Source organism: Scyliorhinus torazame, chromosome 2 (genome assembly GCF_047496885.1).
Source record: "Scyliorhinus torazame isolate Kashiwa2021f chromosome 2, sScyTor2.1, whole genome shotgun sequence".
In the NCBI taxonomy this organism is placed as follows: domain Eukaryota; kingdom Metazoa; phylum Chordata; class Chondrichthyes; order Carcharhiniformes; family Scyliorhinidae; genus Scyliorhinus; species Scyliorhinus torazame.
In genome coordinates this window covers 206,207,337-206,222,344 of record NC_092708.1, presented here as the reverse complement: position 1 = coordinate 206,222,344, position 15,008 = coordinate 206,207,337, and the positions used below count along the sequence as shown (strand labels likewise).

General features: G+C 49.1%; 1 protein-coding gene across 1 annotated transcript in view; it reads right to left on the bottom strand.

Moving 5' to 3' along the window:
• Positions 1–15,008, bottom strand: part of col6a1 (collagen, type VI, alpha 1) — a 128,575-nt gene that overhangs the window by 59,531 nt on the left and 54,036 nt on the right. The window contains exons 22-25 of the mRNA XM_072483020.1: positions 13,127–13,189; positions 8,152–8,202; positions 4,871–4,906; positions 1,125–1,187 (exon numbers count right to left, since the gene is read on the bottom strand). Of these exons, the coding sequence (XP_072339121.1) occupies positions 1,125–1,187; positions 4,871–4,906; positions 8,152–8,202; positions 13,127–13,189 (213 nt within the window). The remainder of the gene's footprint in view (positions 1–1,124; positions 1,188–4,870; positions 4,907–8,151; positions 8,203–13,126; positions 13,190–15,008) is intronic.

The window sequence follows — 15,008 nt, the reverse complement described above, 5'->3', positions numbered from 1 at the left end:
GAACTACTCAGTGTGGACTCCTTCTTGTCTTATAAAAGATGGTGTTGCTTAAAAGGAGATTGTGCCAGGAGTCAGTCACGACCTGCCCTGCGTTCTAAAGAAGTGTGAGTGCAGGCTGGGGGGGTCACACAAATCAGAGATTTTAATGTATTTACCACATCTTAATGCAATATTTTTAGCTTTTGTATTAGTGGACGTGCATTCCAAAATATCACCTCCCTATAGCTGAGAAGAAACTCGAGGTTTCAGTGAGACTCTGGTGCGTTCCCCACCGCACCAACTCTTGTTGGAGTCTAATTCCAGGAAAATGGAGGGCCCAGAATGAGGGTGAAGGCCACCATCTCATGAGCCACTCCTCATGTGTGAGGCTAGCGAATGTCATTGGGGCTGTTCCATCACAGCCAATCATAATTCTCATCTTCCAACAGTGGGAGGGACTCTGCATGAAGTAATTGTACGGCTCTCACATCAGTTCGGTCTCAACCAGTGGTGATAGGGATATGGAACCAGGGCAGATAGTTGGAGCTGAAGTTCGCTGGTGGCAGGATTCTCTGCTCCTGCCGCTTGTCAACGCGATTTCCCATTGAAGCCACCCCAGGGCACAAGGCGGGTGTGCATTGCCAGCAGGAACAGAGAATCCCAATGGCCGCAGAATCCTGGTCTTTATCACATCCTGCTATCAACCACCTCCATCATCAATGCTTATAGGGCTAATAAATAAAAGTAAAGACAAAAACCCACGAGCCAATGATTTTTGCACACAGCTGGAAATTTGTTCCTGCATTGCAATTTTTCTGAGACTACACAGTTGACGATGGCTATGGAATAGTGCCAGGAACCTCAGCGGGTTTGGAGGCTACAGTCAGCATGCATAAACTTGACAGAGATCAGCATCGCATCCCCCTAGCACCAGCACCAACAACCCTTCATATGCTTCCCCCAGCCCCCCCACCCCACCCCTACCCTCTTATTGAGTGACTTCAATAGGCCAAATTATATTGGGATCAGATCCCGCTCAAATTATATTGAGTGGGATCCCTTCTCTCCAAAACTGAGTGGGGAACCATCCTGAGAATCAGCAAACCCCTCTCCATTCCAACCTCTCTTCTCAAGTCATCACTTACGTCATCTCCAGGGTCACCCGGTTCTCCATCATCACCTTTCGGACCTGGAAAGCCTCTTGTTCCCTGTATGAGAGAGACAGAGAGATAGAAAGAAACATGAGACATGCAAAAAAACCATTCCCATCTCTGATTTTGCCCTCAAAGAAAAGATTTGGAATTCCGGTTCGGATCTCTGACTCCACAGTTCAAAGACGATATAATGAACAACTCATGTGCAATGAGGAAATAAGAAGAGACAGTCTTTTGTGTGTTCCTTCTTTTCAAAGAAACAAAATCAGACTTTTGGGCATCTGGAAAAGCTTCTCAAACAGCTCCTAACCATAGGCATCTGTTGGTTAGAAGCTTGCTAATCCTAAACAGTTTTTGCCAAACAACCCTTCTGGCTGTAGTATATACTTTTCAAACAGGAGTGACAGCTTCTATGCCTATCCTCACCTTCTCAGACTTCGAATTAGAGAGGCTGTTGCACCCACCCGCACCCTTCTTTCAGCTGTCAGACTCCACATGACAGTGGAGGGTTGGCAGGAAGTGGGGTGGGGTCCCTGAGCAGTGATAGCCCACATAATCTTTTCTGGGATCATGGAGCTATACTCCCACTCTTCCAACATTTAAAAAAATGATTGAAGGCTTACCATTGGCGTGGCCCCTTCTCTTCCAGTGATTTGTGCAACTGGAAGTGTATGTATGGGCCAGGTTTACAGCCATTCCAGCCTAAAATGCTAACTGGGACCGTTTTTACATCATAAGACCCAACTCCCATATTATAAGGGATTGCTGACCTCAAACCAAGCAGTGGTTTTGGATCAAAAACAGAAAATAAGGGACAACCTCAGTATGTCTGACAGAATCTGTGGAGGGAGAAGGAAGCTAATGCCTTGAGTCCGGGTGACTCTTTGTCAAAGCTAGAGAGAACTGGAAATAAGGTCAGATATATACAATAGTGGGATGGTGGGGGGTGTGGAGCAGTGGGGCTGGATAAGGTAAGATAAAGTCGCCATAGTCCCAGATGACCATAGGCTGCTTTCCCCTTTGAAGGGGTGAGCTGACTGGTGGTAATTTGACCTGAGGATCACCACACCTCAAGGCAAGGTTGAGAAGGCTGGCCTTCATGAATAATGGAGGGCCAGCGATAAATGGAGATTGACAAAGCTGACGAGGACAAAAAGTTAAAGGTAATGTAAATGGTGGACATAATGACTAAGAAGGGTGCTGATAGTGGCACATTATGAGATCAGAATGTGTTCATGACAGAGCAAAGGTAAGCAGTGTGTCAAAGAAACCTTAGCCCATTAGTCTCAGCACTCCCACCCTGGTGTGCCAGGGGCTTTGAATACCCAGGTATGGGCCCCTTTCAAAATGGAGCCAATGCAATACCAGTGTTAACAGGCCAATAAGGAGACAGATCTCATTCTGAGACATTTACTCCTTCACGCCCCCTCCACATCACCCCCCTCCCTAACTGTCTATGCGAGGCAAAGGCCCTCACAATTAACCCCATTGTTTTCTATCCATGCCCTAAGTTTACCATGGAATCGCCAAAGTTTTGGGCTCATTTAACAATCGATCATGAGAGATGTCTTGCAAATGCATTTTGAAAGTTTGGTTATATTCTGTCAGAGGGATTTCCACAACCCTTCAGGGATGTCACTATGTCGGAGCTAAGGAAGATTAATCAGTTGTGATCTTCTGATTCTCTTTGTCGGGCTGTTGTGTAGATACTCAAATTTGTTTCTGATAATCAGTTCCATTCTTTGCCATGGACAGGGAAGTGTGGGGGACATGGGGCCGTGGGGGGGGTCGGGTGTGGGTGGTGAGACTAATGGGCAGAAGCTGCCCATTCCCATGGGTTTGCAGGCGGGTCCAGGAGTACAATGAGAGAATCATGCACTGTGGTGTCTTCGCCACCCCCGACAGATTCTAAGCAATGTAGTTAAAAGTGGGATATGGCTGGCACCAGTTATTCACCTTACAGTAGCGAGTAGCAAAGTAAGATCAATTAGATCCCCATTTGAGGGCAAATTGGAGAGACCAGCAGAATCTTCCCCATGGCAGGCAAGCCTCCCATTGAGGCTGAATTCCAGCCATTGCCTTGGAGCCTCCAATAAAGGCACCCCCACTCCAACACTCCACCCCCTCCCCACCCATCCCACAGTGGCTGGGCCAGAGGGCCACAGCAATTGCCACAAGCCATTTAGTGAAAGGGTTCCCCCTCCACACTGATGGCTGCTCGCTGTGGCCACACTTATTTTTGGAGTCTTCAGGAGGCACCTCCAACTGGAGATGCCCTCACGGTCTCTTACTTACATCAACAGTATCCACCTGACACAGTGGGTGGGATTCTAGGGACCTGTTGCGAGCGGCAACAGAATATTTGACATTCCAGCCAGAACTCCATTCAGTCGCAGCAGCTCTGGAAAATCCCAGACGCGAACGAGGATGGAAGATTTCAGTCAGTGTGATTGCCGGCTGCCCATAACTTCAGGCGCTCCAATTGGACCTTTGGTTTGTGCAGTGTTGCCTGCCATCCCTAGTTGAACATGGGTCCTGGAGGTTGGCTGTTAATTGGCTCCCTCGGGAAAATTCACACAAGTGGGTATCAGAGCTGGGATTCACATATGGCTCCAACTGTTTACTGGAAAATCCAGTCTAATATGTCGGTTGTTGGCTGTGTCTGTTTAATCAATCTCTTGAATGTGGGAACCGCATTAACCAGTGGCTATTCTACTGGTGTTTTTAAAAATTCTTTCATTGGAAGGGGGCATCGCTGGCAAGGCCAGCATTTGTTGCCTGCCCCTAATTGCCCCTTGAACTGAGTGGCTTGCTAGAGACATTTCAGAGGGCAGTTATGAGTCAACCATGTTGTTGTGGGACTGGAGTCACAGATAGTCTAGACCAGGTAAGGAAGGCAGATTTCCTTCACTAAAGGTATATTCATGAACGAGGTGGGTTTTGACGACAATCGATGATCGGTGTCATGGTCACCATTACTGAGACTAGCTTTGCATTCCAGATTTTAAAATTGAATTTAAATTCCACCAGCTGCCATGTTGAGAACTGCAGGACAGAAGACTGAGCCTCTGAATTACCAGTCCAATGACATTACCACTCTCCCACCAGCTCTCCTAATTTACCTCTTGAACCCCTTTCAGCTCTTCAAGATAAATACCTCAGGAAAATCGGTCCCTGAGGAAATACTTTTCCTGAGCACTCTTGACCCTATGCCATTAATCTCAAGGTCTTCCTGTTTGAAGAGGGCACATTACTCGTTTCTTCCCTAGTCAAGGGTAATGTCACTGGACTAGTGATCCAGAGGGCCAGCCTAATGCTCTCGGGTTAAATCCCGAATTTAAATTTAGTTAATAAATTTGGAATTGAAAGTTGGTCTCAGGAATGGTGACCATGAAACTATCAGCGATTGTTGTAAAAACGTACCTGGTTCACTAATGTCCCTTTAGGGAAGGAAATCTGCTATCCTTACCCGGTCGGGAAATCTGCTGTCCTTACCCGGTCTGGCTTACATGTGATTCCAGACCCACAGCGATGGGATTGGCTCTTAACTGTCTCTGAAGTGGCTTTGCAAATCCACTCCGCTCAAAGACAATTAGTGGTGCCAGCGATGTCCCGTGAAGGAATAAATAAAAAAATTAGTGATGGTGCTGAATAGACATGCATACTCTCTAGCCAAACATTGAGTATACAATATAACATGATCTATGGTGGCCTAGGAATTAGGAAAACCAACTTACATTTGGTCCAGAGTCTCCTAGTACACCTGGGATACCCTATTGGGGGAAGGAGCAAAATATTTATTAGATTTATCACTTTATACTAGAATCCATCAGCACAGAAAAAGCAATGCCCCCCCATTCGCCGACACAAACCCCGTTAAAGCCGCTAACTCTCGCGAGAGGGCCATAGTAGAATTTGCGCCAATGTGATCTCACTTTGAGATCTTGCCCGCCTGCCCCCACTGGCGTCGTAATCACGTTAACGCCCAATTGGGGCGGGCACCTGATTACCATGAACTTGCATGGATTATAATATTTAATAACAGCTTTATGCTGTTGCTTCCGGGTTCGTCGTATGTCCCCTCCCCCACCCTCTCCCCCCCCAGTAGGATTCGCTACTGGTTTCCGAAAAAGGAAATCAGTCTGTTGACCATGACAGGGGCTCAGAGATGAGTATAGCCCTCCCATCAGCACAGAAAAAGCAATGCCCCCCCATTCGCCAACACAAACCCCGTTAAAGCCACTAACTCTCGTGATTGACATGGCTGGACAGTGCCCAGGCACAGTCCCCTGGTACTGCCCTATGGCAATGACAGGTTGGCACGATCAGGGATGGGACCAGCAGCGGGTCACAGGCAGGGCCTCAAGGGAACCCCATTTGGGGTGTTCCCATTATGTGGTGGTGGGGGAGGGGGGGAAGTGATGCTGGAGGGGGAAGGGGATGTTTCGCCTGCATGGCGGCAAATATATCCAATGGGTTCTAGATAATTATACAGCATCCCATACAGCTCAGAGATGTCTTTGAATCTCAGCTTTGCCGGTGAGTTTAGGCCATACCTCCCCCCCCAGCTGGCTGTATGATCCTCGCCAGCACTTTGAAATTGCACCCTGTGCATTTTCTGGAAAATTCCACCCTTAATTCCACCCTTGTAGAAGATTGTAGTTTAGTCGGGCAGTATGGTCGGCACGGGCTTGGAGGGCCGAAGGGCCTGTTCCTGTGCTGTACATTTCTTTGTTCTTTGTTCTTAAGCGTTCCGCATTACAATCGTTTACATAAAGACTTGCATTTACATGTCACTTGCCATGACTGCCAGGTGTCTCAAAGTTCTTTACAGCCAAGGGAATATTTTTTTTTTTAGTGTAGTCATTGTTGTAATGTAGAACACACAGCATCTAATCTATGCACAGCCAGCTCCCACAAACAGCAATGTGATCGTGGACGGATGATCTGCTTTTTGTGATGTTGATTGTGCCATAATTATTGACCAAGACACCAGGGGCAACTCCTCTGCTCTTCTTCCAAATAATGCTATGGGGAATTTTACCTCCTCCCAAGCAGGCAAACGGGGTTTGAGATTAATGTTTCGGCAGAAAGACAGCACTCCCTCAGTACTGCACTGGGGTGTCAGCCTCAAGCCTTGGATTGGGATTTGAACCCAGAACTTAGTGATTCTGAAGTGGAGTGCCACCAATTGAGGTATGGCTGACACCCAATGACTGACCCACTTTGATTGGAGCCTTTCCAGTTGACAGTGGGGCAGCTCTAAATCTGAAGACCTTGGGCGTCATTCTCCGACCCCCCAGCGGGTCGGAGAATGGCCGTTGGCCGCCGTGAATCCCGCCCCCGCCGGTTGCCGAAGTCTCCGGTACCGGATATTCAGCGGGGGCGGGAATCGGGCCGCGCCGGTTGGCGGGCCCCCCCGCTGGATTCCGCCAAGAAATTGCCTGTCCCGCCGGCGTAAATTAGAGTACCTATTTACCGGCGGGACAAGGCGGCGTGGGCGGGCTCCGGGGTCCTGGGGGGGTGCGGGCGATCTGGCCCCGGGGGGTTCCCCCACAGTGGCCTGGCCCGCGATCGGGGCCCACCGATCCGCGGGCGGGCCTGTGCCGTGGGGGCACTCTTTCCCTTCCGCCTCCGCAACGGTCTCCACCATGGCGGAGGCGGAAGAGACTCTCCCCACTGCACATGCGCGGGAAACTGTCAGCGGCCGCTGACACTCCCGCGCATGCGCCGCCCCGACATGTCATTTCCGCGCCAGCTGGCGGGGCAACAAACGCCATTTCCGCCAGCTGGCGGTGCGGAAATCCCTCCGGCGCCGGCCTAGCCCATCAATGTTGGGGCTCGGCCCCGAAAGATGCGGAGCATTCCGCACCTTTGGGGCGGCGCGATGCCCGTCTGACAGTCGGCAGACATTGCGCCGTTTGGGGAGAATTTTGCCCGCACGAATCGAACACGTTTTGTGTCTCTCACTTAACCTCTTATCATAAGACCTCTGTCCCAGAACTGAGTGCAAAGGCACAAGTCTGTGCCTCCACTGGGCTTGGTGAATATATCTAATGAGTATTAGGTAATTATACAACATTCCATACAGGTCAGAGATGTCCCAAGTTCAATCCCTGACTTGTGCAGTGTTGGCTGGTCTCAGGCAAGCCATAATTTTGGAATGTGTTTTGAGCTCCTAAGTTAACGGAAGGGGAAGTAAACTCCTCTGTTGGCCAGACTGATTGATGGGACCTGTTGACATTAATACACCAGGTGGTGCAGAGAGTCCCAAACAGTGGGTCATGACCTCCTCTCGGAGTCAAGGACTGATTATTCGGGTCACAAACTCTGAGGTAGTAATGGCAACTGTCAAGTGGAGACTGCGGCTGGGGCATGAATATTTTATCCCAAATGGTTTGTCAATGAGACAGCTTTTCACTGCCTTCACTGGCCATCCTTTCAGTGCCCTGATTGGCTACTGAATTCAGCCCTATGTTTTTGTAATGGAGGAGGTACTTTGCCCTTGCACTGTTAATAAGATCTTATAGCTTACAAATCCACGTTGGATGGCTGGTGACATTCTAATATACTTTGGATTACTGTTAGAACTGGGAGGTGAAATGTGGGACGATGCACTGCATGATGTCTCATTTCTGTCCATTGCCACAGCTTTAACCTGAGAGACATGTAACTCCAAGGGAACATCTCTGCTGTCTCTAAGATCCTTTTGAAGAGCAGCAGGGAGGATCACCCTGGCGCCTTGGCTCAATATTAATCCCTCAAACCACATCTCGACCTGGGCACTATCACACTACTGTGTGTGGGAGCTTGCTGTGCACAAATTGGCTGCTGCGTTTCCTACATAACAGCAGTGACTACACTTTCAAAGTTCTTCATTGGCTATAAGATGCTCTGGGCATTCTGAGGTTGTGAAGAATGCTGTAAAACATTTTGGCAACTTTTTAAAAGACAAATGAAGGAGGTGTGAAGCTAGAGGTGATTAAGTCATTGAATGGAAGTAGTACAAGTCACTTACGGGTAATCCGGGTGGTCCCCTGGTCCCGTTGCCTGGGCTACCATAGTCTCCCTATCATCAATAAGAAAAGGTGCATTAGAAAAGAATGAAAGTACTATTTGATGCACAATCAATAACTCTCGAGACGAAGGGGAGTCATATCTAATCGGCTTTTATCAGCTAGAACTGTACCCAGCAGCGATGATACAGAAAGTGAAGGCTATGTACATTATCCAATGGTAGACCCCCTCGGTCTAGCCAATGGTCATCCACCTCTCAGGTACTGCAATACATGATATTACCACAGTCACCCCCTGTTAAAAAAGAACCCAGCGGGGTGATGGCCAGTGTTACTGTCGCCTTTTCAATGGTAGGACCAGGTCTTGCAGGTACTATGATGTCGAGGGTAACAGAGAAAGTTTTTATGGTGCAGCGATCAGACGATCGGGTGGCCTGGTCGGCCTTCTGGAGCGTCTGAGTTTCTGCGACGATCCTGGTGGGGGCCCCAGCGGTTGGGACTCCGGGAACGTGGTGTCTTCCTCCCAGGCAGCTTCGTCACCCCTAGCTGTTGGGGCAAAAAGTGGGCAGGGGGAAGGGCGCCTGTAGGGGGCGTCGGTGCCTGTTCGGCGCTGGATAGGGGCTCTGGCGGCAATACTGACCCTCCGGTCAGGTGCTGCCAGCGGGGGGGGGGGGGGGGGGGGGGGGGCAATGGTGCGGGCGCGCGTGGGGCTCCAGCGGGCGCAAGGTCCCAAAGGGAGACCGTGTCTTGGCGGCTGTGGGGGAACGCTACGTAGGCGTACTGAGGGTTGGCATGCAGCAGGTGGACCCTCTCGACCAACGGGTCCGACTTGTGCGCCCTCACATGTTTCCGCAGCAGGATGGGTCTGGGTGTCACTAGCCAGGTGGGGAGCGAGGTCCCAGAGGAGGACTTCCTGGGGAAAACCAGGAGACGTTCGTGAGGTGTCTGGTTCGTGGTAGTACATAGCAGCGACCGAATGGAGTGAAGGGCCACTGGGAGGACTTCTTGCCAGCGGGAGACTGGGAGATCCCTGGACCGAAGGGCCAGCAAGGCGGTCTTCCAGACCGTCCCGTTCTCCCTTTCTACCTGCCCGTTTCCCCGGGGGTTGTAACTGGTCGTCCTGCTCGAGGCGATGCCTTTGCTAAGCAGGAACTGATGCAGCTCGCCACACTATTCAAGTAGAATAAAGGGATGATGTGAAACTTCATATATGTCTAGTTGGGAAGTAATTTTTAAATCTGGTCTGTATCTTTTGAATCATGGCATGTTAAACCCATACATTCAGCCCATTAAATATTTCACAAACTTTTCTCTCCACCTGAGCCAATTAGCCTATCTCTGTACTTCTGCTCACTCTCCATAAACCCTTTTACGTTTCCTGCCTTTACAATCCCTGGAGAAGGACTGGCAGAAGCTTGGCTCACTTGCCCTTACCCTGCAAAGGAAGCTGTATGAGGGAGTCTGGAGCTCCTTCCTACACCTTGTGAGCTGAGGCTGACAGCCGCCTTTCAAATCTCATCAGGAGCTCCTCTCGGCTGGGGAATTCCAGGCAGCAGAATCAGTACCTAACCCCAACCTAAAGAAGTGTCATCAAACTTAATCGAGGCTCAGCACTGACATTAACACACTCCGTTTTCAAAAGATTATTAAGTCACTGAATTTCTATCTGATCTACTTGAATTGACGGTGTTTAAATGATGTATTTATCACTAAAAGTTCCCAACTGAAACAGGGGGCAGAATTCAACCAAATATTTTCGATGGGCGCAATCTAACCAAAATAAAACAGTCAGTTTTGGGCGGGATTAGTGGAGTCGTTCCCAGCGCTTGTAGCAGAATTCCTCAGTGCAGGAATAGATCAGGATGCCATTTTTAAATGGCCCCCTGATCTCTTGACCACCCCCCCCCCCCACCCACCCCCCCACCCCCCCCACCCCCCACCGATGCAACCTCCAGACAGACACAATGCCCCACATCACCTGCTGGTGGGTCCTCGGAGCCCTCTGCACTCTACCTCATATGGGCAGGGCATCCCCGGCATGGGCACAATGCCAGCTTGGCACCTTTGCTGCCAGCGTGACATCTTGACAGTGCCCCTAGCAGCCTGGCAGTGCCTCCTAGGCTCCCTGGCAGTGCCAGGTATTTCCATCTGCTCTACGTTCGTGGGGACCAGTAATGAACGCACCTCGCTGGGGCCTCCTCGGCAAGGCAGATAGATGCCAGGTGACCGATCGATCTGGTGTCAGCACTGCTAAATGGGTTCTTAAATTCTTAGTCGTGGGCAGGACCCAGATCGCGACGTCTTGTGAGATCTTGTTAGATCTTGAAATGGCTGGTGGAAATCCTGGGAAAGGCCACTCCTAGGACCTACTGGTTGCGTCCTGCCCCTATTCTGGCGGGATGTGGTTGGTGGATTGCGCCCTAAGTGTAATTTTGGGCGGGTTCGGAGGGGTGTTTCCCTTCGGCTTTTTGGGTGAGATCTATACCGCTGGTCAGTCACACTTGGTCATTTGTTTAGGCCATAAGGAGTTTCTCCTCAGTCAAGCCCACACTTAGAAACTTTTTTTATCACTGGGGAGCTGAACCCGCCGGCCAGACCAGCTCCTCAGAGATCAGGTTGCCATTTTGAAAGGGTGCCCTGATCTCAAAGTTAGCTTGAGGGTCCCCACACCCCATACACATGGGCATTACCCCACATCTCACAATTGAGGACATCCTGCTATGGGGTTGCAGAGGTGCCCCGTCTTTTCAGGTCTCCCCACCCTCTTTTTGGGTTCCCCCCTTTCTGGATGCTATCCTTCACCCCCCCCCCCTCCCCCCCCCCCCCTCCACCCCCCCCAACCTTTAGGAGGCCCCTTCATACCTGCCCTTCATCCCGCAACCCTTCATAACCCCCTCATTCCCTTTCATGGGTATAGTCTCCCCTCAGGTCCTGACTCTTGGCAGGGCCACCCTGGCACCCAGGCACCCTGACACTGCCACCCTTGCACCCTGGCAGTATCCCCGCCAGCCTGGGAGTTCCACCCATGCATCCTGGCAGTGCCAGAGTGGCAATGCCAAGGTGCCAGGCTGGCAGTGTCAGGCTGGCAGTGCCAAGGTGCCCAGTGCCAGAGAGAGTGCCAAGGGGACACCATGCCCTGTCCCCAACCACCCAAGGGCCTCCAATAGCCCCCAAAGGTGCCATTAATAATAATAAGGTGCCATTACATCTGGTCCATTTTTCCGGTGCCTGGCCCAGGCCTGGCTGGGGAGGCTGTTAGTTCCTGGCCACCTGAAGAATCCCATGCAGACATCTTTAAATTAGCTGTATGGCACATTTAAATATGCTATGATGTGGAGATGCCGGTGTTGGACTGGGATGAGCACAGTAAGAAGTCTGACAACACCAGGCTAAAGTCCAACAGGTTTGTTTCGAATCACCGGTTTTCGGAGCACAGCTCCTTCATCAGGCGAGGAAGGAGCTGTGCTCCGAAAGCTAGTGATTTGAAACAAACCTGTTTAAATATGCTGATCTGGACCTCGCCCAGCAAGGGCGAGATCGAGATCATGACATCTCGCGAGATTCGGATGAATCTCGCAAGACGTCTCACGCATTGCGAATCTCGCGAGAAGGCTCTCATGAGATTCAATGGTCTTGTCGCGTCACCAAGTCTGGTGTGACAAGGCCAGTAATTCACGGCCATGAATTCCTTCAGACATTGGAAAGCACTGACAAATCACTGACTTCACTTCCTGAGGTAAATGATCAAGAGCATTCTGATTCATTCTTTTCTCCATTGCTCTACCCTTGCACCCTAAAACTCTGTCTCCATTTTTTCCCCTTCTTCTAAGCTCTTCAAACTTCTCCTGAGACTGCACTGCTGTGTCCTCCACCCATCAACCCAAATATTTTCACAGCGTGCTTTCAAATCCCTGTCAACTCCATGGTGGAATTCTGGAGACCAAGTCCAGTGGCGGAAGCAAAAGTCGGAATGATTTTTTTCCTAGAAAGCAGGATGGCCTTACAGTGAGATCTTGTGCCATTCAGCTCACTAATTATGCAGCCTTCAGGAACAGGTCGAATCTCTTGGGAGAGTGGGTAGAAAGCAGCCAAACCTGCCATCACCACATAGGTTCCAATGTCCAGGTGCATATTCGAACACCACTCAGTCATTCACTCTTCCACTCCGCTCCTTGCCCCTGTGGTGGCAAGGGATCCGTTCAACAGAAGCCCCATTGGCAATAGTGGGACCAGAAGATCTGGCCATTGGTGAACTATCCTCCACTGCTGCAGAACACACCGTGGAGGGTAAGGGAAATCCCACACATTGTCTACTTACCTGGATGAGTGTAGGTAGCTGCAACGGCTTTTAAATAAAACCTTGACACTATCCAGGACAAAGCATCTCACTTCATCAGTAGCTCATCAACTCCCTTAAATATCCAAACTTTCCACCATCCTGACTGCATTGTGTACTGTCTACAATATGCATGATGACATGTCACCAAGACTTCTTCGCAAGCACCTCCCATACCAGTCAACTCCACTGCCTAGAGGGCAAAGGCAGTTGACACATGACAAACTCATCACATTCAAATTCCCCTCTGAATTGCACACCGTTCCTACTTTGAAATATATTGCTGTTCCTGCATCATCGCCAGGTCAAACTTCTGGAGCACCCAACCTAACAGAGCTGTGAGGATACCTTCACCACACAGACCACAGCGGCTCAAGTAGGAACTCCACCACTACCTTCTGAAGGGCAACAAGAAATAGGCAATAAAAACTGGGCCTGCCAACAATGTATGCCCACTACCCAGGAATGAATGTGATAAAAAAAAGGTTTTCATGTTAATGCCAGAGTGCAGGGTCCAGGATCTTTACATTTGACTGCAGTCCAAAGGCCTCAAAGTGAAATTTTACTTTTCTCTTTCAAATGCTGACAGGGTATAAATGCTGTTTTATGCTTCCAAATCTGGTCATTGTGCATTTTCTTACCATCTCACCCATTGGGCCCGGATCACCAGGGTAGCCCTTCGAACCTCTGGGTCCTCTGTTTCCCTGTAGGATGAATGAAACATCAATTAGTCCTGTAAGAATTCTCAGTTACAAATTCAGAATAGACTGTCAGTCAGGAACAAAATGGAGTGAAACTGAGGAGCCATGAATTGAAATTATCGAGGAGGCAGGCACTGCGATCCCTGGTTGGTTTGTTGCACATTGCAGTCTCAAGTCTAAGCCACTATAATGGGTAATATTCCTCCTTATAGTAAAGTACCTCAGTTCATGGGTGAGCCACACTTTGGTTTGTGTTTCTTCCTTTGCTGGCGTCGCTGGGGATCACTTCAGTTTGATGCATAATAATGTACACCAGGCATAAACTGAGGTTAGGTCTTTTTGCAAGGAGTGAATTCTCACCGTGACAGCAGCCACATTTTGACAAAGGTGGCATTGTAGAGGAAAGTAAAAGAGGGCGGTGCGACAGAGCACAATTAATGTTTAGATTGCATCTTGAATGTGATAAAACATCCCAAGGCACTTCATAGGAGAATTCTAAAACAAAGTATGACAACAGAACGCATCAGGAGATTTTCAGGCCAGGTGACCGAAGTATAATTGAAGAGGTAGGCTTTAAGGTATCTCCTAAATAAGGAAAGAGAGGCAGAGAGGTGGAGAGGTGGAGACAACTGACAGCACAGCCACCAATAAAGGAGCAATTAAATTTACAGATGATCAAGTGGCTAGAATTAGGGAGCGCAGGTATCTCAAAGGGTTGTGGGACAGGAGGAGATTACAGGGATAGGGAGGGGCGAGGCCACAGAGGAATTTTAAAATTAAGACGTTGCTTGGGCAGGAGCCAGTCAGTGAGCAGAGGGTGAGAGGGGAATGGAACTTGGTGCAAGTTATGATAGGCAGCTGATATTTTGGATGACCTCAAGTTCTTGAAGGGAATAGTTCACAACTAGGAATATACAAGTTAGGCGTGATCCACAATGATCTAGGACAAGGGACCATTCATTATGGGGATGCTGCGTACCCTAAAGCAGCCCGACAACTCTCAGATGTAGGTACATGGTTAGAGGAAATGGAGGCCTGATATAGGTAGAACGGGGAAATTGGTTCTGCGGAGGGAATACGGGCAGCTAGGCACTGATTTAGAAAGCACAAGGTAATAATCTCCGGATTACTATTTAAACTACAAGCTAACTGGCACAGGGCCAATTTTCTATGTTTCTACAGTGGGATTAGACTACTGAGTTGGATGATCAGCCATGATCATAATGAATGGCGGAGTAGGCTCAAAGGACCGAATAGCCTCCTACTACTCTTATTTTCTATGCTTCTATGTTTTCTATGTTTCTAATAAGGTTAAAAAGGTAAATGTGTTGGTCAAAGATTGGTGTGGAATTTCAAATTCAGTTTGAGGGCAATAAACTCAAATCACCAGGCCTGAATGCCTACATCCTAGGGTATTAAAGGAAGTGGTAGCAGAGAAAGTGGAGGCATTGGTTAGAATATTCCCAAATTCGCTGGATGCAGGAAAGGTTCCAGTGGATTGGAAAAACACTCATGTAACACCCCTGTTCAAAAAGGAAGAGAGGCAGAAAGTAGTAAATTATAGACCAGTTACTTTACCCTATATTGTTGGGAAACTGTTGGAATCTATTATCAAGGAAGTAGTAATAGTACATTTGCAAAGTCAAAATGCAATACATCAGAGTCAGCATGGTTTCATGAAGGGTAATTGTGTTTGACTAATTTACTGGAGCTCTTTGAAGATGTAACAAGCCAAGTGGATAACGGGGGTCCTGCAGATGTTGTATACCTGGACTTCCAATAGGCATTTGATAAGGTGACGCACAAAAGGTGAATACAACAG